This window comes from Ranitomeya imitator, chromosome 7, assembly GCF_032444005.1.
Source record: "Ranitomeya imitator isolate aRanImi1 chromosome 7, aRanImi1.pri, whole genome shotgun sequence".
NCBI lineage: Eukaryota > Metazoa > Chordata > Amphibia > Anura > Dendrobatidae > Ranitomeya > Ranitomeya imitator.
This window is the reverse complement of record NC_091288.1, coordinates 87088825-87110962: the sequence shown is the minus strand read 5'-3', so window position 1 is coordinate 87110962 and position 22138 is coordinate 87088825. Positions and strand designations below refer to the sequence as shown.

General features: G+C 47.2%; 2 protein-coding genes across 5 annotated transcripts in view; one reads left to right on the top strand and one right to left on the bottom strand.

The window, feature by feature from the left end:
- The window catches only part of TMEM237 (transmembrane protein 237), a 110326-nt gene extending 106938 nt beyond the window's left edge, over nucleotides 1-3388 (bottom strand). Inside the window, exon 1 of one of the 3 annotated variants that reach the window (XM_069733584.1) lies at nucleotides 3347-3388. In XM_069733584.1, the coding sequence (XP_069589685.1) occupies nucleotides 3347-3349 (3 nt within the window). In that variant the 5' untranslated portion in view covers nucleotides 3350-3388. Of the gene's footprint in view, nucleotides 1-2621; nucleotides 2881-3346 lie in introns of those variants that run through there. The other 2 variants (XM_069733583.1, XM_069733582.1) reach the window with 2 other exon arrangements.
- Nucleotides 3389-3405: 17 nt separating this feature from the next.
- Nucleotides 3406-22138, top strand: part of ICA1L (islet cell autoantigen 1 like) — a 121156-nt gene continuing 102423 nt past the window's right edge. Inside the window, exons 1-2 of one of the 2 annotated variants that reach the window (XM_069733580.1) lie at nucleotides 3406-3526; nucleotides 7857-7993. The gene's annotated coding sequence lies outside the window, so the exon portion shown is untranslated. The remainder of the gene's footprint in view (nucleotides 3527-7856; nucleotides 7994-22138) is intronic. The other variant, XM_069733581.1, reaches the window with a different exon arrangement.

Genomic DNA, 22138 nt, shown 5'->3' with positions numbered 1-22138 from the left:
TTGTTATTGCTCGGAGATAGTTGTCATCGCCTCAGTTGCATGATTTACGGCTTCCAGATATGGTGAATACATGTGAGGAATGCCTGTTTCTCCGAGCAATAACAAATACTCGGAGGTCACCTTAGCGTGCTCGGGAAAACCCGAGCAACCAGTACACTCGCTCATCACTACCTAATAAGTTTTTCAATGGGTTGTCAAGCAGCAGCATTCCTCTCGACCAGTCTTCAGGTCAGAGCAGAAATAGCATTAGATTTAGAGCTGGAAAAATCTAAAGCCAGTGCCACTAGATGGTGGTCCGATTCTAACGCATCGGGTATTCTAGAATATGTATGTATGTATGTATGTATGTATGTATGTATGTATGTATGTATGTATGTATGTATCAGCCACATAGTATATACCACAGGCCACGTAGTATATAGGAGCCATGTAGTATATAGCAGACAAATACTGCGTGGCCTGTGATATATACTATGTGGCTGCTACATACATACATACATACATATTGTAGAATACCCGATGCGTTAATACAGGCCACACAATATATAACAGTGGCCACACAGTATATAACACCGCCACGTACTATATAACACAGTCCACGCAGTATACAGCAGCCACGTAGTATATAACATGTACGCTAACACATAAGCTTCAATAGGTCTGTGTCCTGCCAACTGCACAGAAGACAGTCTCTACAAGAGTTGTCAAGATAAGCCATGAACGCCTCTAGGCTCCAACTGGATTACCTACATAAATGCTTGTTTCCCACATTCCCTCACTATCTGCATGTATAGTCTCCAATTTAGTTTACCTAAAACATAGAGTTTGTTGGACACAGTTTAATTTCACACCTTGGTTGGCCAATATTTACTTTTCACACATCACTAGTATGGAGGAGCGAGCCAGCGTCCCACACAGAGGGGGAAAAAGGAGCGTGCCAGCGTCCCACACAGAGGGGGAAAAAGGAGCGAGCCAGCGTCCCACACAGAGGGGGAAAAAGGAGCGAGCCAGCGTCCCACACAGAGGGGGAAAAAGGAGCGAGCCAGCGTCCCACACAGAGGGGGAAAAAGGAGCGAGCCAGCGTCCCACACAGAGGGGGAAAAAGGAGCGAGCCAGCGTCCCACACAGAGGGGGAAAAAGGAGCGAGCCAGCGTCCCACACAGAGGGGGAAAAAGGAGCGAGCCAGCGTCCCACACAGAGGGGGAAAAAGGAGCGAGCCAGCGTCCCACACAGAGGGGGAAAAAGGAGCGAGCCAGCGTCCCACACAGAGGGGGAAAAAGGAGCGAGCCAGCGTCCCACACAGAGGGGGAAAAAGGAGCGAGCCAGCGTCCCACACAGAGGGGGAAAAAGGAGCGAGCCAGCGTCCCACACAGAGGGGGAAAAAGGAGCGAGCCAGCGTCCCACACAGAGGGGGAAAAAGGAGCGAGCCAGCGTCCCACACAGAGGGGGAAAAAGGAGCGAGCCAGCGTCCCACACAGAGGGGGAAAAAGGAGCGAGCCAGCGTCCCACACAGAGGGGGAAAAAGGAGCGAGCCAGCGTCCCACACAGAGGGGGAAAAAGGAGCGAGCCAGCGTCCCACACAGAGGGGGAAAAAGGAGCGAGCCAGCGTCCCACACAGAGGGGGAAAAAGGAGCGAGCCAGCGTCCCACACAGAGGGGGAAAAAGGAGCGAGCCAGCGTCCCACACAGAGGGGGAAAAAGGAGCGAGCCAGCGTCCCACACAGAGGGGGAAAAAGGAGCGAGCCAGCGTCCCACACAGAGGGGGAAAAAGGAGCGAGCCAGCGTCCCACACAGAGGGGGAAAAAGGAGCGAGCCAGCGTCCCACACAGAGGGGGAAAAAGGAGCGAGCCAGCGTCCCACACAGAGGGGGAAAAAGGAGCGAGCCAGCGTCCCACACAGAGGGGGAAAAAGGAGCGAGCCAGCGTCCCACACAGAGGGGGAAAAAGGAGCGAGCCAGCGTCCCACACAGAGGGGGAAAAAGGAGCGAGCCAGCGTCCCACACAGAGGGGGAAAAAGGAGCGAGCCAGCGTCCCACACAGAGGGGGAAAAAGGAGCGAGCCAGCGTCCCACACAGAGGGGGAAAAAGGAGCGAGCCAGCGTCCCACACAGAGGGGGAAAAAGGAGCGAGCCAGCGTCCCACACAGAGGGGGAAAAAGGAGCGAGCCAGCGTCCCACACAGAGGGGGAAAAAGGAGCGAGCCAGCGTCCCACACAGAGGGGGAAAAAGGAGCGAGCCAGCGTCCCACACAGAGGGGGAAAAAGGAGCGAGCCAGCGTCCCACACAGAGGGGGAAAAAGGAGCGAGCCAGCGTCCCACACAGAGGGGGAAAAAGGAGCGAGCCAGCGTCCCACACAGAGGGGGAAAAAGGAGCGAGCGTCACAAAGACATAAAACCAGGATTTAACATGATTAAAAAAAAACAACTTAATTGTGGACAATCCCTTTAGGATGCCTCTCCTAGTCCCGTGTGCAGGACTCTGGATGGAGGTGTACAGGTCCCCGCAGGTCTATACCCACACAATACAGGAGGGCACAGACAGCAGCAGATGATTGCACACATTATCTGCCCCCAGCTGGGAACATAACAATGGCGGCAGCGCTATGAGTCCGGTATCAGCGCTCACCCGGCTCCCGTCCATACTGCGCGCTGTTCGAACCCGAGCCCTTGTAGCTGGAGCTTTATCCCGTTGCCATGGGCCCATAGACTACTTCCGGGATCACAGGTGACTTCCGTTTCATGCTCCCACCGCCCGCACTCCGTGGAGTATAGTTGCAGCTGCTGATTGGTCGATATTCTCGGTTCTCATTGGCTGCCGCGATTTTCCGCATTGGGGGCCTCACTTCCTTCAGAGACGTCTCCTCCGAGTGCTCCGTGCACTGTGCCATGTCTGTGAGGAGCCGGCGCTTCTTTCTGAGCTCCGCCCCTCAGCTGCAGCGCTGTGACATGCCCTAGGTATACGCCCCACCCCGTGAGGCTCCGCCCACTCCTCACCATGCCGCGGGCGGCTGACAGGACCTGTGACAGACGGGAAAAGTCACATTCTAGGGACTCTGAACAATCAGCGCTGAGCGGAATTTTATTACAAAAAGTTACAATGAAAATGTAAGATTTCTGAATGAGGAGAAAAATAAATAAATTTTGCCCAAATACATAAGATATAGAACAGAGTAAATAACCTCCTGTCTGGGCGCCAGGAATCCACTCCGAGCTAGCCGCCTCAGTGCGGAGCGGACTACAGCGGAGGGATTATCTGGGGTCCTCGCTCCACGTAGTCACCTCAGCACTGACCGCCTGGAGCGGAGTTGGTAAAACGAGGTCCACAAAGAATCACCTCCAAGCTGGACGCACCATGCTGCCGGCTCCGTCACTCGCTCAGTTCCTGGTTGCTATGGGCTACAGTGCACACACTTCCTGTTTCTGGATGGTGGCCGGCTGGGACTTACGGCGCATGCGTACCAGTGCTCTTTATCCCGTTCTTGTACAGGTGTGTCTAGGAGGACCGTAGCCTCTCGCCTGCAGACGCCTCCGGTAAGACCCGTCTTGTCATCTTGTATCACAATCGTTTCACTGCCGGCAGTGCTCTGCCAACCATTGCCAAGGCTGGTACTCGGGATGGTTGTCATGGCAACTGCTGGGAGATGCGGGCGATGATGGAAGAAGATTCCTGCCCCCAGCGCACAGTCTTCTTTATACAAGGTCTCCGGGTGGATAGAGCAGCCAGGACTGGACACCACTGTATGTGAGCCCGGGGCAGGGTTACCTCAGCGCTGGGGCCACGGTGCACACCCGCATGTGCCCAGCGGCAGTTTTATTAATTATATGGGGCACAGTAAAAAGCAGGGTCCTCCATCGCCAGCAGGGTCCTCCATCGCCAGCAGGGTCCCCCATCGCCAGCAGGGTCCCCCATCGCCAGCAGGGTCCCCCATCGCCAGCAGTTTTATTAATTATATGGGGCACAGTAAAAAGCAGGGTCCTCCATCACCAGCAGGGTCCTCCATCGCCAGCAGGGTCCTCCCATCGCCAGAAGGGTCCTCCATCGCCAGCAGGGTCCTCCATCGCCAGCAGGGTCCCCCATCGCCAGCAGGGTCCCCCATCGCCAGCAGGGTCCCCCATCGCCAGCAGGGTCCTCCATCGCCAGCAGTTTTATTAATTATATGGGGCACAGTAAAAAGCAGGGTCCTCCATCGCCAGCAGGGTCCTCCATCGCCAGCAGGGTCCCCCATCGCCAGCAGGGTCCTCCATCGCCAGCAGGGTCCTCCATCGCCAGCAGGGTCCCCCATCGCCAGCAGGGTCCCCCATCGCCAGCAGGGTCCTCCATCGCCAGCAGGGTCCTCCATCGCCAGCAGGGTCCTCCATCGCCAGCAGGGTCCTCCATCGCCAGCAGTTTTATTAATTATATGGGGCACAGTAAAAAGCAGGGTCCCCCATCACCAGCAGGGTCCTCCATCGCCAGCAGGGTCCCCCATCGCCAGCAGGGTCCCCCATCGCCAGAAGGGTCCTCCATAGCCAGCAGGGTCCTCCATAGCCAGCAGGGTCCCCCATCGCCAGCAGGGTCCCCCATCGCCAGCAGGGTCCCCCATCGCCAGCAGGGTCCCCCATCGCCAGCAGGGTCCTCCATCGCCAGCAGGGTCCTCCATCGCCAGCAGTTTTATTAATTATATGGGGCACAGTAAAAAGCAGGGTCCCTCATCGCCAGCAGGGTCCCCCATCGCCAGCAGGGTCCCCCATCGCCAGCAGGGTCCTCCCATCGCCAGCAGGGTCCTCCCATCGCCAGCAGGGTCCTCCCATCGCCAGCAGGGTCCTCCCATCGCCAACAGGGTCCTCCCATCGCCAGCAGGGTCCTCCCATCGCCAGCAGGGTCCTCCCATCGCCAGCAGGGTCCTCCCATCGCCAGCAGGGTCCTCCCATCGCCAGCAGGGTCCTCCCATCGCCAGCAGGGTCCTCCCATCGCCAGCAGAGTCCTCCCATCGCCAGCAGGGTCCTCCCATCGCCAGCAGGGTCCTCCCATCGCCAGCAGGGTCCCCCATCACTAGAAGGGTCCTCCATCACCAGCAGCGTCCACCATCACCATCAGGGTCCTCCATCACCAGCAGAGTGCTCCATCACTAGTCTATCCACATGGAGGTCTGACTGCTGAGACCTGCACCGATCAGCAGGACCAGCCTCTTTTACCAACATTAGAATGGAGCTGCAGTGTGCCTGACCAATCACCACTCCATTAATTTTACATGGGGCTGCTGGAAGTGCAGTGCTCTGCAGTCATATAGAGGAAGAATAGAGTGGTGGTCGAACATCCAACCTGCTGTTGAATTCTAACAGGTGTAAAAGTGCCCCAATTTGCTGACTGGTGCGGATCCCCGCAGTCAAATACCCTTTGATCTTTAAAGACAAACCGTTCTCTTCATTTTATCTCCCCACTAATGACATGTATATAAAGGTACTTTAAGGGCGCAGAGAGGCAGCTGTATAACTCATGCATTAATGCAGCTGAAAAAGAGGTAGCACCACTTACATGCCCAGGGCTCTGAACAAATGCACTACAGGATGCAGCCAAACCATGGAGCAAAGATGTCGGCAACACAGGTGCAAAATACCGATGAGACAAGCACTCACAGCCTACCCATTCATTGCAGTGCACGGGCTGTGTGCTCTCCTGACCTATATATCTATGCAGCTGTCAAGTTCAGGTCAGGGGAGCTGACAGCCATACCGTGCAGTGCTATGCGATCATCGTCCGAGTTATATGGCCTAATGGTGAGTATGTCCTTATCTATCTTGTAGAAATCCACTATGAAACTGTATCCTAATGAGCCTCAAGTGCAGTGGGATTGGACATAGCACTTACAGCTCTCCTACTTGTCTGCCATTTCCCCACCCGCTACCTGCCTCCTGTCTGTGACTGACCGGTCCCTGAAACATGAGTGACCTAGAGACAGGATTGTGTCTGTGATGGTGTGACCCGGCTCTGACTCAGGCTGCCTGTGGTTCGGGCATATGAATCTAATTACAGGTTCCCTAAGTCATCAACTACCTTGTGGATACATGATAACTTCTATTCACAGCATAATCCCTTTATTGACCGACCAATCTTATTGATTTTTTGCTTCTAAAACTTTCCAGCAGCCATAATTTTTTTATTTTTCACTGATGTGACTGAATGAGGCTTTGTTTTATGCGAGACAAATTGTATTATTTCTTATGCATTTTTGCAGGGTACTTGTAAATTATTGTTTAATTTATAGATTTTTTTTTTCTTTTAAACGCAAATGTCAAAGAAAGATTTTTTTTTTCATATTTTTTACTGTTCATTTATCATACCAAATAACCAGTTGAATTAATTCTTCTGTGTTATTATGGGTGTGTTGATAGCTGTGTATCTATTTTTATTTTTTATTCTTATATGTATGTTATACAATACTTTATATTTTAAAAAAAATGGATTTTGAGAGGGTTTTTTTACGTTTTATTACTTTTTTCAAATTTTTTTGTAAATGCTTTGTGTGTGTGTAAAAAAATAAATTTTATATATATATATATATATATATATATATATATATATATATATTTAGTAAAAAAGGAACAGCACAATAATTCACAGAGGGTGCCAGGCCTTCAGGCAAACAGTCCAATACTTGCGAAACTAAACAGAAGAAAAAGAGTGAAGGCAGCACTCCAATTGTTTCAGGTGGAAAAAAGTGAAAAAACTTTATTCTGCCCCACTCATCCTGGGCAACGTTTCGGGTCCTCCTGAGCCTTTGTCAAGCCAAAGGCTCAGGAGGAGCCGAAACGTTGCCCAGGATGAGTGGGGCAGAATAAAGTTTTTTCACTTTTTTCCACCCAAAACAATTGGAGTGCTAATGAAGCTGTGTAGCCAGCAAAATAGAAGCTATTCACATTATTTTTTTGTTCATACCCTGGTCTGATATGTAGATGAAACTTGCTCATTGACGTGATTGGGTCAGTGAAAAAAAAGGATTGCACTCTGATAGCAACCATGTTATAGCTTATAGCTGTTCAGTTTTCACTGACCATTTGATAGGGGGAAGGTTGTAAAACCTTTATATGAGAAAAACGTATGACACACGGATGATATAAGCTAACACAATGACCAAAAATCTGATCCAGCACACTGCTGAAAAATGGTCCATATCTTTATAGAAACCTTTCACATGATTTATGCTGCCCAAATTACGGGCAACATGAATCAGTTGCGCATGCGCGGTCGGAAATGGCGGACACGACGCACAAAAAAAGTTGCAAGCAACTTTTTTTGTTCCGACGGTCCGCCACAACATGACGCACCCGTCGCACGACGGTTGCAACGTGTGGCAATGCGTCGCTAATGTTAGTCTATGGGGAAAAACTGCATCGTGCAGACAACTTTGCAGGATGCGTTTTTTCTCCAAAACGACGCATTGTGACGTGCGTCGTATGACGCTACTGTGAAAGTAGCCTTAAAGGGTGAGAAATGAACCTGGGGCCCATCCAGTCCTTATAGTCCTATATTGCAGCTCTGTAGATATTGTGTGTTCTGCCTTCATGATTTAGCACTCCAATTGAAGAATAGCAATGAAATTCCAGATGAACACCAGGGGACACATGTTGGGTCAGAGCCATCTGCTCTTCCGGAAAGGATTTGGAGGGCGGTTATGGGGGATTTGACATCCTTTCAGCTTCTTTGCTGTATTACACAAATTGCTCTTGCTTGTATAGGAATCCATTTAGGAAATTATTAGGGATGCAGAAGTCTGTTCATAGGCTTCCCTTCAATATCTGGGTTGTTTAGCATATTGTGAATGTCTTGTATATGCATAAAGATTGGACTTTTAATAGTATTTTTTTATATTAATGTCTGCAGCATTTAAAGGTCTAAACAGCAATAATTATTAAGCAACAAGCAAGGACTGAAAAAAACAATGTCAAGAAACCTATAGATTGCCAGATCGCTGTGAATGGGAATTGGATTACTTTGGTCTTAATAAAAAGTTATAAAAGGTACAGTATGCATTCCAGACAGCTCGTAATCTGTAAAGTCATGGCTTCCCGTGTCATTTGTACATCCTCCACGTGTAGGGGCTGTCTTGAGCCAAACGCAAAATTAATGTATGCGTGTATGAGGTTAACTCCTTAATAAATCTTGCATGTTATAAGAGGTAAATTATTATTAAGATTGTAAAAGCCGATCCCACTTGTGGCACTCTGCACACTTGTTTTACAAGTCACTCTCATTTGAATGGGTGTCCTATATTACCACATTGCATTGGCTCCTCCATATTAAGCTGGGAGCTGGTCCTGTGGGGAGTGATCCTTCACTGACACTATTATCTAACATCATATATCCCTCCTGTGACTATGTGAGGCATCGGTTGGGTGCAGGCAGACCCATTTCACTCATAGCATACAGCAAAGACCAGTGTAGCATGTGGGACCCATAGCGAAACAGATATATAAATGGGGAATGAAAGGATCTAAGCGACTTTGACACTGGGCTGATTGTGATGTTGAGACAGTTTTGTCATGGAATCCCATTCCCATTATGCAGTGATTAGTACCTACTAAAAGTGATCCACGGAAAGACAAGCACTGAACCAAAAACAGGGTCATGGATGTCTAAGGCTAATTTGTGTGTGTTGGGAGCGAATGTAAGCCTGTCCGGCGCAGTCCCTCAAGAGCACAAATAATGATAGAAATGTGTTAGAATACACAGCTTGGTGCATATTGGGCTAAGTAGCCACAGACCAGCGTCAGAGGCCATTCTGATTATGGTACCCACTTCATCTGGGCATGATGATTGTTGCTTGCTGTATGGGAAGAAGGCCAGCTGGCGGAAGCACTGTGATGCTCTAGGTCAGTGTTCCCCCATCTCCAGTCCTCAAGAGGTCATGAATTTCCTTAGTATTGTCCAGCTGATGGAATTATTGCCTGTTCAGGTGACCAGATATCACCATCGCCTGTGCAGTACTAAGCAAATCCTGAAAACATGACCTGTTGGTGACTCTTAAGGACTGGAGTCGGGGAACACTGTTCTAGGTAATGTTTTGCTAGAGAACCTTAGGACCTACCATTGATGTGGATGTTAATTTGACTTGCTCCTTATTGTTGTAGGCCAAGTAATTGTATTCCCTAATGGTCGTGACCTCTTTTAGCAGAATAATAAGCCTTGTCACACTGACAACTGGTTTGTGGAGCATGATAAAGAGTTTAAGGCCGGGATCACACATGCGAGAAACACGTCCGTGTCTCGCATTTGAAATCCAAGCTCTGGCGCCGGCACTTCAGAGCGGAGCGTGCGGCCGCACGCTCCGCTCCACAGTGCCGGCGCCAGAGCTTGGATTTTACATGCGAGACACGGATAAGTTTCTCGCATGTGTGTTCCCGGCCTAAGGTGTAGACTTGGTCTCTAAATTCCCCAGATGGGATCAAATCGAGCATCTGTAGGATTTGCTGGAAAGCAAGTCTAATCCATGTGAGCCCACCTCACAATATGCAGGACCAAATGGATCTGCAGATAAGGCCTACGTGCCAGATACCACAGGAAACCTACAGAGGTCTTGTGGAGTCTGTGCCTCAAGTGCTCAGAACTCTTTTGCCAGCTCAAGGTTTTAATGTTATGGCTTACATATATACGGTATATATTCAATATACATTTATTTTCACCAAAGGCACCAAGTCTCCCCTAGTCTAGATAAAAGGGCTATAGCTGGCTCTTCTAACTAACTGCCATTGATTTCACATGACTCCATATCCAATGAATACTGTACCATTAGACAAAGTGATGCCCGACTATCATATTTGGTGGCCTACAAGCCTTAAAAGAGCTGCTGCGTAATTGTGATTGCCAACCCTCTAACCTCTATAGCTGCACCTCTGCTCTACCTCTCTTGCTATCCACATTTCTGTATTTATTGACCTAATTATTTTTTTTACGCAGAAGCAATATAAGGTTGGTTGTTTTTTCATTTGTGACACTTGTGCTTTATAATCCATGCAGTTAAATTCCATACAGATGGATTGGGAACTAGTAGAAAATGTCTCGATACATCAGCAGTTTCTAGGTTTATAGGAAGCAGGACCCTGCCGGCACCATGGAATCTGGCCATCATTAATGACAAATGGAAAGATAACCTATTTATCAGATGGATGTTATTTGATTTTACTTGTTCGGTGACATCTTGTATAGGTAGATGCCCGTCCTCCTATTGAACATGCACATTTCAGCTTTATTATAATTTACTCGGACTCCCATGACAGCACGACGAGAGAGGGGATCCGCCCATTAGGAACAGGAAACCTACAGATACAAAAGGGCGGTACCTCTCCCTTGCCTCAGTTGGTTTCCTGTTCCTGAAGGGGACGGATGCCTACAGAAGGAGCCCAGGCCGGCCGGCCGAATACGGTAGCGGGGGGGGTCTCCTACCTCGGCCGGTGCAGAGATCCCTGGAGACGCCACGGTGGTCCTTGCTGGATTTCACGGCAGTGGCGTTCGCAGCAGGGAGCGGAGTCCGGAGGATTTCCTGCCTCCATCAGCGCCGGCGCAGGTAAGTATTCCCATTGGTGGTGCAGCGGTATGGTGTGGCTGCGGGTGCCGGGCTCAGGCGTGTGGGTGAGCTCCCGGAGCGCTGCGCTCCATCCCCGGCGTCCTGCACAGCTCTCAGCGCGTGCTGGAGCATTTCCAGGTGCAGTGACGTAAGGGGGCGGGGTTAGCGGCCGCTTCCGGGTCGCCGGACGTCTGCGCATGCGCAGTCGTTCCAAGATGGCGGCGCCCATCGCGTCTGTGTGCCGGTTTTGACCGCAAGATCTCCTGCCCTCTGCTGTATCCTGGACCAATAGGGACAGCGCTGGCCCATCTGCTGACCGGATCCAAGGGGTATTTATGCAGGTGGAGATGTTAGATCCCTGCTTTTGGTCGCATTTCGTCATGGAGAGTGGTGGTGAGCAGCAGCAGCTGCCAGACGAGGTACGTCAGAAGCCCAAACAGAAGGATAGAGGCGACCAGCCCAGTCGTAAGAGCTCTTCCGAACAAGGATCCAGAGCTTCGACTAAAGAAACCCCTCGGATTCCGGTACTTTACTTTGGCGCACGGGTAAGTGATCTATGTGAAAGTTCACTCTGTGACGCGGGCCCCTTATACTTTATCATTCCAGGGGAAGAAGAGTACGGGAAAGTCTAAACATAAGGAATGTGCCCTCTGTGGAGTCCCTCTACCTGACTCTTGTTCAAAAAAATTATGTGCCCCCTGTATACAGCAGACGGTGAGGTCTACAGGAGCGGATTGGTGGTAGTGACATTAGGTCAGATATTAGTTATCTCCTATATTGTCCTCCCCTACCCCGATAGTAAGACACCCCCGAAAGTAAGACGTAGTGGGGGTTTTAGCGGGGTCGGCTAATGTGAGACGTACCCCGAAAGTAAGACGTAGTAAATACCGTAGTGCTGAGTAGTGTCGGGGTCGGCCGAAACTCGATGGTTCCCAGGGTCTGAAAGAGAGGAAACTCTCCTTCAGGCCCTGCGATCCATATTTAAGTGTAAAATAAAGAATTAAAATAAAAAATATCGCTATACTTACCCTCTGACGCGCCCTGGTACTAACCGGGAACCTTCCTTCCTTCGAAGCAGCGCTCCCAGGACCTAGCGGTGACGTCGCGTCTTCTGATTGGTCGCGCGAGCGGTCACATGGGCGGTCGCGCGACCAATCACAAGCCGTGACGTCACCGCAAGGTCCTGGAAGCGCTGATTCGAAGGAAGGAAGGTTCCCGGTTAGTACCAGGGCGCGTCAGAGGGTAAGTATAGCGATATTTTTTATTTTAATTCTTTATTTTACACTTAAATATGGATCGCAGGGCCTGAAGGAGAGTTTCCTCTCCTTCAGATCCTGGGAACCATCCAGGGATACCTTCCGATACTTGTGTCCCATTGACTTGTATTGGTATCGGTATCGGCGATATCCGATATTTTTCGGGTATCGGCTGATACTATCCGATACCGATACTTTCAAGTATCGGACGGTATCGCTCAACACTAGTACGGTAGTAAACTGTACGTTGGAAAAAAAACGCAGCGTTTTTTTCTCCAATGTAAGACATACCCCAAAAGTAAGACATAGTGGGACTTTTGAGTGGTAAAAGAATGTAAGACACTGTCTTACTTTCGGGGAAACACGGTAGGTAGCAGAAGAGTCCGTAACTCCGGCAAATCTGAGGGAAATGATCCGGCTGGAAGTAAGGGAATCACTACGGTCCCTATCCCAAGCGGAAGGCTCAAAGCATAGGACTCTCTTGGACTCTAATTCTTCAGAGGAAGAAAGAGAGGAAAATTCCTATCTCTCCAGTCCTCTCTCCTCTTCATCAGATGAGGAGTCAGGACGATTCTGTCTACCCTTGGATAAAATCGACAAAGTTGTCAAATCAGTTAGAGGCACCATGGGTATAGAGGAACCTAAATCACAACCCTCGAAACAGGAGATGATGTTTAGCGGACTTGATCGTAAAAAACATAGATCTTTCCCGGTAAACGAAAAGATTCAGGACTTGATCCTTAGAGAATGGAAGAAACCAGAAAAAAAGGGGGCTTTACCACCAGCATTAAAACGCAGGTATCCCTTTGACGATCCGGTTGTGGATACATGGGATAAAGCTCCTAAATTGGACGCGGCTGTTGCAAAGGCGTCAAAGAAAGCCTCATTACCCTTTGAGGATATGGGGACCCTCAAGGATCCTCTGGACAGAAAGGCAGATATATTCCTTAAAGGTACCTGGGAGATGGCGGCTGGATCTCTCAGACCAGCCGTGGCGGCAACATGTACGGCCAGATCATTAATGGTCTGGCTAGATCAGTTAGAGTCTCAGCTTAAGGACGGTGCATCCAGGGACACTATTCTGAAGGCTCTACCGACCATCCAGAATGCTGCAGCCTTCCTATCGGACGCATCGGTGGACTCTGTCAGAATGGCGGCTAGAGCGGCAGGACTATCCAACGCGGCTCGCAGGGCCTTGTGGCTGAAATGCTGGTCAGGTGACATTCAGTCTAGAACCAAGCTCTGCGCCATTCCGTGTGAAGGACAATACCTCTTCGGTCCAACTCTGGACGAGTTGTTGGAAAAAGCAGGGGATGACAAAAAGAAATTCCCCAATCTATATTCATCTTACCGCCGGCCGTTTAATCGAAGGAGATTTGGTCGCGGGAAGAAACGCGGGTCCTCTCCCACTAGAGAAAGTTTCAGATGGGAAGACAGACGCGGTAGAGGTACGGGCTATATGTTTCGCCGTTCCTCAAAGGATCAGAAAAAACCGGACCAATGACTAGCGATCCCTGTGGGGGGTAGACTGTCAGCATTCTCTTCAGCTTGACTTGACATTACAAACAGTAAATGGGTCAGAGGCATCATTACTGAAGGTCTAAAACTGGACTTCAATCACTGGCCTCGTGAAAAATTTAAATTAACCCCTTTACGTTCCTCCCCCCTTGAGCAAGCAGCCCTGGAAGCAGAGGTTATCAACTTATGTTCCAAGAACGTGCTGATTGAAATTCCGGAATCAGAAAGAGGAAGGGGATTTTATTCTCCTCTTTTTCTGATTAAGAAACCAGACGGATCTTTTAGAACGATCATTAATCTCAAATGTCTTAATGAGTTCCTGGTCAATGAATCATTTAAAATGGAAACAATCAATTCAGCAATAAAAATGTTGTTTAATCACTGTTTCATGGTAGTTGTAGATCTAAAAGATGCATACTATCATGTTCCAATACATGAACACTTCCAGAGATTCCTGAGAGTAGATGTGTCAATGGGGGGCCAGATTCGCCATTTCCAGTTCAGAGCTCTTCCCTTCGGCTTATCAGCAGCTCCTAGGGTGTTTACAAAGTTAGTGGCCGAAGTCATGGCGCACTTACGAGAGTCTGACATCCTAATTATTCCCTACTTGGATGACTTTCTTATAGTAGGGAGCTCTGCAGACCATTGCCGTTCTCAGCTAGAGACAGCCACATCCAAACTTGAGCATCTGGGGTGCATTGTAAATTACGAAAAATCTCGTTTACAGCCCCAGAAAATACAAAGATTTTTGGGACTATTGTTAAACTCAGAATCCCAACAGTGTTGTCTTCCACCCGACAAGTTGTTACATATCCAACAACAGGTGTCTAGGGCAATTGATAAGCCATCCATGACCCTTAGACAGGCTATGTCACTATTGGGTTCTTTAACCTCTTGCATTCCCACCGTCCGTTGGGCCCAGTTCCACACCAGACCGTTACAATCTGAGGTGCTGGTTAATGATAGAATCTTACAGGGGTCCCTGCAGAATCAGATTACCTTAGGTCCAAAAGCACTCACATCTCTTAGGTGGTGGCTAGACAGTGAAAACTTATCGGCGGGAGTTCCCTGGGTGTCACAGGTAACACGTGTTGTAACAACAGATGCTAGCCCTTCGGGTTGGGGAGCACACATGGATGACATGATGGTTCAGGGTCTATGGTCCCCTCCCCTAACATCAGCCTCCTCCAACCAGAAAGAGTTAATGGCAGTAGAGCTTTCAGTGAAAAAATTCCTCATACATCTGCAGGGTCATCATGTCAAGATCCTATCGGACAACCAGGTGGCGGTCGCATACATAAATCATCAGGGTGGAACTCATTCCGAGTCACTGATGAGAGTGGCGGATCGTCTGTTCCAGACAGCAGAAAATCACTTCTTATCCCTAACCGCTCTACACATAAGAGGAAAAGAAAACATCAAAGCGGACTTTCTAAGCCGCAACACCTTGAGACAAGGGGAGTGGTCCCTAAACAATTGCGTGTTCGATCAGATCGTCCACAAATGGGGACATCCAGAAGTAGATTTATTTGCTACCAGGGACAACCGGAAGACAACAAAATTTTGTTCCCTAAATCCCAGGGAAAATCCTCTGACGGTAGACGCTTTTCTGATCAAATGGGATTTTCAACTGGCGTATGCATTTCCTCCACTAGGCCTGTTACCCTTAGTAGTCAGGAAGATAAGAGAAGATCGAGCCAGAGTTATATTGATTGCCCCATTCTGGCCCAGAAGGGCCTGGTTCACTTGGCTCAGAATCATGTCAGTGGAGGACCCCTGGGTACTTCCGGGCATTCCAGATCTGCTCTACCAGGGTCCGATCAGTCATCCTCAAGTAAAGAATCTCCATTTAACGGCATGGATTTTGAAAGGGCGTTGCTAAAAAGCAAAGGGTTCTCCCCGAGTCTAATTGAGACCCTTATGAAAAGTAGAAAGCAAATAACCACAACAATTTACGCTAGAACCTGGCGGAAATTTCTGGCCTCTTCTGATTTTAATTTAGAAGAGGGATTACCTATAAAACAAATCTTAGAATTTCTGCAAAAAGGCTTAGAGCTAGATCTATCCACTAGTACTCTAAGGGTACAGGTCTCGGCCCTAGGGGCTCTATTTTCATGTAACATCGCCAATAATTATTGGATCTCAAGGATCATTAAAGCATCTATTAGATCTATACCCATACATAAAGATAGATCTATGCCTTGGGATCTCAACCTAGTACTGTCAGCATTGACTAGAGAGCCGTTTGAACCTTTACAATCAGCTTCAATTAAGGCCCTATCTCTTAAGACAGCTTTTCTTGTGGCAATTACATCTGCCCGTAGAGTTGGGGACATACAAGCGCTCTCCAGGGTATCCCCTTATACAGAGTTTCTACCACACAGAGTAATCCTCAGACCGGACCCAGCCTATTTACCAAAAGTGTCATCACGGTTTCACAGGACACAGGAGATAGTTTTACCATCCTTCCTTCCCAATCCCTCCAACCCTAAAGAAGAACTACTCCATACATTAGATGTTAGGAGATGCCTGCTAGAATACATCTCTATTACTGACACATGGAAGAAAGATGATGCGTTGTTTTTATCTTTCCAAAACCCTAGAAAGGGACTTAGGGTATCAAAGTACACACTAGCAAAGTGGATTAGGGAGGCTATCTCTTTGGCTTATACTGCAGGTGGAGGTCCGGCTCCGCAGAATCTGAGGGCGCATTCCACCAGGGCCATGGCTACATCCTGGGCGGAAAAGTCTGGAGTATCAATCGACCAGATATGTAAGGCGGCCACATGGTCATCCCCGTCCACCTTCTTTAAACACTATAGGTTGGATTTGGGGGCTTCCTCTGATCTCACATTCGGGTTAAGGGTGCTACAGGCCATAGTCCCTCCCTAAGGAAGCTTACATCTCTGTAATTCTCTCGTCGTGCTGTCATGGGAGTCCGAGTAAAGCATTAAGCTACTTACTGGTAGCGGCATTTCTCGGAGGCCCATGACAGCACCCTTAGTTCCCTCCCTATTCACGTGGGGGTTGCACTCCCTATAAATGTATATATTTCACAATATGATACCAGTCCCAATAGATGTCTGATATTTTGTATATAATCTGTATATAGTGTATATTTTTGTGTACCACTAACCGCGGTAGTCCTCTCAAGACTCTGAAATACAACTGAGGCAAGGGAGAGGTACCGCCCTTTTGTATCTGTAAGTTTCCTGTTCCTAATGGGCGGATCCCCTCTCTCGTCGTGCTGTCATGGGCCTCCGAGAAATGCCGCTACCAGTAAGTAGCTTAATGCTATTCCACACGCACATATAAAACAGTGAGTGTGTTATTGGAGTGTGGGAGTAAATCAGTGTACCCAAAGGAAACGTACATAAATCTGGGAGAACATATAAACTCAACGCAGACGTTGTTCTTGCTCAGATATGAATCCAGGGCCACGGTACAGCCAGACGACAGTGCTAACCACCGAGCCACCAGGGATTATTTTCAGATAATGACACAATTTAAAGGAAATCTGTCACCAGGCATTTGGTATTTCATCAGAATAATGTAGGGGTAGAGACTCTGATTTCACTGATGTGTTACTCACTGGGTTGCTTGCTGTAGTTTTGATGCAACACTTTTATCAGCCAGGTATTATCACTGAGACCAACAGACATGAATCAATGTAATCGTCAATATACATGAGCTTGGTCTATTCCCGTCTCTGCCACTGATTGCCAGCTTTCTGCCTATTCACAGCGTAGACCAAAAACTGTCAATCTGTAGTGGGGTGGTTTTATGCAGAACTCATCACTGAGAGGACTAGCAGAGCTGCAGTAGATAAGATAGTGTTTTAATAAAAATTACAGCAAGAAGTCCAGTAAGTGATACACCCTGGAATCAGTGTCTCTGTCCCCAGATTATACTACTCTCAGAAAAAATCTTGTGACAGATTCTCTTTAACCCCTTAGTGACAGCCACTGTACAAGTCCAATGGCTGTAGGGTATCATTATATGAAGCAGGCTGAGGAATAGAGTAACCGATACAAGTGGAGCTAGCTAATGCTGTTAGCGTGACATACAGGCAGTCTCTTTTCTCATTGCTCTGGCTCCTCTGTCTGCCTCCTGTGTGAATGACAGGTCCCTGATCCGTCAGTGACTTGCCTCCTATCAGTGACCTGCGCACAGGGCCGGCTCCAGGTTTTTGAGGACCCCGGGCGAAAGAGTCTCAGTGGCCCCCCCTTTAACACATACCACGATTCATGATGCGCAGATACAGCAGAGAAATATAGGTAGAGTACAATGCCAGATTTCACTTCTTACATGAGTGATAGCTATTGTAAATTCTACATTACCATACAACAGAGGGGCTTTATATAAGTCAACCCATTATATGCCAATTTTGTGACCTACTCCCTCTTCCTCAGCATTTTATTGTTAGCTGAACTTGCTGCAAAGCAAAAACTACATACATTGAATGACAATTTTTTAATGGAAAACCTTTTAACGTAAACATTAGAAAGTATTAAAGTAGAACATTAGTAAAAGGGCAAAATGGGTAGCATATAGCACAGCCACGTAGTATATAGCACATCCACGTAACATATAACACAGCACAAATAGCATATAGCACAGCCACGTATTATGTAACACAGCCACGTAGTATATAACAGCCCACGCAGCATATAGCATAGCCACGTAGTATATAACACAGCCCACGTAGCATATAGCAGAGCCCATTTATCATATAGCACAGCCACGTAGCATATAGCACAGCCACGTAGTATATAGCACAGGCACGCAGCATATAGCACAGCCACGTAGTATATAGCACAGCCACGTAGTATATAGCACCCGGGTGTGGAGGAGAGGAGACTTTCCTCCAGGCACTGGGCACCATATCCCTGTAATTAAAATAAAAATTAGTTACGGTATATTCTCTCCTTCTGGCAACCCCCGGATCCAGCCCAGGCCTTAGCGATGCTCCTGCCAGCTCCCGTTCCCAGTGATGCCTTGCAACAATAACCTGTGATGACGTGGTGGTCTTGTGTGATGCTACGTCATGTGGGATCATTTCGCAAGGCATTACAATTTTTTTCATTATTTTTAACAGTATATCTTTTTACTGTTGATGCTGCATAGGCAGCATCAATAGCAAAAAGTTGGTCACACTTATCAAAATTGCCCCCCACCCGTCTTGCTAGGGTCCCGGCACTTGACCGTGTGCGCCGGGTGCTGACGCTGGCCCTGCCTGCACATTACTTTTGTCTCCAAAAAGCATTAGATCTCCCACAAAATGGCTGCGGCACATGCGCGGTTGCATTTGAAAGTCTATACTAATTCTCGTGTGAAGCCCACCATGCACAGAGAACCAGCGCAATGTTTATGGTCTCTTCTTGTGCGCGGTCTCATCTTTTGTGCGCTCCCACTCTGGTCATGATGGGCGGAGCAGATTGAGAATGGACTTTTAGATGCGACTGCACATTTTGTGAGAGACCTAATGTTTTTTTGAGGCAAAATAAAGTACAATATTTAAAATAGGAGGCAGGTCACTGACCGATCAGCGACCTGTCATTCCAACAGGAGGCAGACGGAGGGGCCAGGGCAACAAGACAAGAGACTGACCCATTGCTCACCCTGATGCACAAAGACATGATTGCAGCAAAACCTTAAACACAAGAACTATAAAGCAGATTTCTTCACTGCATGTCTCATTTTAATCAGTATTACAGCACTAATATGACCCTGGAAACAGGAACACATGGGCTACTTGCACAGTGAACAAGTCTGTAAGAACATGTTCACACACCACCAAGAAACCTGAAGACACAAAAGAGAATGGTAAAACCAAAAACACTCAGTTTGAAAAAATGTTTGCAGTAATCCGCAAGTGCTAGTAAAAGATGTAAATAACAGGGTATTTGGTTGATACGTTTTTTGCAAAAAATGTATACTAAGCTGCTCTACCAATCTTCACGGTATACCCATATCAGAGCAGTCCTAACTAATGTATGCAATCCCTATCTGATGTATTTAAAAACCTGATCATCTGTATATTACCTGTGTGAACAGGGTTCAGAGAGGAAAAATCCATGTGTGCATACAGGGCAGAACAGCTTTTGTGCAGCTAGCCCAAGAGGAGTGGTGGAACTCCCCAGTCTTGTAGACACAAGAGAACAATCATGGAAACAGGAACACATGGGCTACTTGCACAGTGAACAAGTCTGTATGATCATGTTCACACACCACCAAGAAACCTGAAGACGCACTGTGCAAGTAGCCCATGTGTTCCTGTTTCCATGATTGTTCTCTTGTGTCTACAAGACTGGGGAGTTCCACCACTCCTCTTGGGCTAGCTGCACAAAAGCTGTTCTGCCCTGTATGCACACATGGATTTTTCCTCTCTGAACCCTGTTCACACAGGTAATATACAGATGATCAGGTTTTTAAATACATTAGATAGGGATTGCATACATTAGTTAGGACTGCTCTTATATGGGTATACCGTGAAGATTGGTAGAGCAGCTTAGTATACATTTTTTGCAAAAAACGTATCAACCAAATACCCTGTTATTTACATCTTTTACTAGCACTTGCGGATTACTGCAAACATTTTTTCAAACTGAGTGTTTTTGGTTTTACCATTCTCTTTTGTGTCTTCACTAATATGACCCTGTCTGTAGATTACATAGCAAAATCCTGCGATAGGTTCTCTTTAAATGGTATCAAAGATTGCCATCGTCAGTATGTGCTTGATAGGATACCAGTAATTTTACAATACACTTGAATACTCTTGTATAGGCGAGTGCAGATTCAAAACACATTTGAAAATATTTTTATAAAACATACCGTATATAAAATTTTATATCCGACCCCTTTTCTCCATATGTACATAGTAAAAAATAGAAAAAAAAACACATTTGTTTCTGCTCATTAATTTCCCAAACAAATAAAATATAAAAATATTTATCCCTATGGTGAATCCCAAAACTGAAAACAAAAATGTAACACCAAAAGTCTCTAAAAATGTAACAAAAAGCGATCAGGTGACAATCCCTCGCATTGGTCGCTTTCCCTGTTTTTCATTTTATGGTGACATGGATGGTGGCACTTAAATCTACATTTTGTCATATGAAAAACAAACCTTTATTTGGCAATGTTGACAGAAAATTGAAAAAAGTTACAGCTGTTGAAAGAACGAAAGTAAAAAGAAAGATGCACAAACAAACAAATGCCTGATCTCTAAAGAGGACCTTTCGCCATTTTTTTTTCATGTGAAACCAAAGATACGATTTAATAGTCATTGCAGAACTAAACTTTTTTTTTTTTTTAAATTTCGCCTCGCTGTTGCAGAGATATTAGCAAAGAAAGTATTTGGGACCTAATGAGTTAAGTCCAAGTGAGTGTTATTAGTTTTTACTGTGGAGTGTACTTCTCTTTGTATGAGTTGCCCAATCATAAATAGGCAGCAGCATACTGGTGAAAGAAACTGCCTCCACCATATCCTAGGGTTCTTGGTGTGTAAAATATATGATAGAGCTCTGATCTCTTGGTCTAAGTTCCTGCATGATTTGAAAGTACAGCTGAGTTTAGCTGTGTCACATAGCAAACTCTTCTATCAGGTCTTCTCCTTCCATAGCACTGTCTGCTCTGCTGTATTGCCCTTCCCCCATACTGTGTGTCTGGAGATAAGTCAGATTTATGTCTGTTGTGCTCACAGAATATTGTAATTGTTCTGAACTTAGAGCAGAGCTGGGTGTCATTACATCTCGCACACTAATTGTCCTCTAACTGCAGAGTAATTGTAAGTTTTCATTAGCACAACAGACATAAGTGTGACTTTTGCCAGACAGAGTGGGGGGAGGGGAGGTACAGCAGAGATGATAGTGCTATGAGAAGAGTAGAGCTGATAGAAGGGTTTGTAGTGTGACATAGCTAAAGTCGGTTGTGCTGCCCCTCCCCTACGTCGATCTTAACTGATTGGTATTAGGCTAGTTTCACATTAGCGTTTCTGTGCGCAGCATAGGCCTGCATACTTCTTTCCTTAAGATCCGCATATATCTGCAAGTGTCTTGCGTACCTATAATTAACATTGTGTATGCAGGTACATGCGTCGTATGTGGATGCATCCCCGTGCATCGTTTTGACATTACTGTTGATTGCTACATGTGGCACGTCAAAATGATGCGTTCGGTTCAACTTGAAACATTTGATGGAAAGCCCTCTTTAAGGGGTTAAAGAGCATGTGTCACAAATCTGATATCATGCATACAGCTATACCACTGTGCATACGGCGCTATAGATCATTTTCTGCTAGCCGAGAAAAGTTGAGACATCCCATAAAGTACATGAGCCTCTTAACTCTCTCAACCTACAAGGCCCATGAAGCTTCTTCTGTTAATATCAGTAGGAGTCTGAAAGAAATAGAAATGGCGGTCTATTCCTGTATGAAAGAGCTGTTCTCCCCCAGAAGCACTGACAGTCATGTTAAGTGTATACAGTTTTCTACACTGGGACTCTCTGTGTCTTAGGGTAATAGCCCATATTTATAGGTGTAATACGTAAAACTAAAACCACTATATAATATACTAGATGGTGGCCCGATTCTTTTTGGCTAGGTTCACATTGCGTTAGGGCAATCCGTTTAGCGCATATGCTAGCGGATTGCGCTAACACAATGTCCCAAAAGGGATCGCGTTCGGCGATCCAGCTAGCGCAGATACCCGCATCCGCTGTCCGTCCGAAACTAACGGGACATCGCTAGCGCGTGCTGAAAATGGCATGCGCTAGCGATGCGCTAGAGATCCGTTAGCACATTGCCGTCAATGAGTGCGCTAACGGAT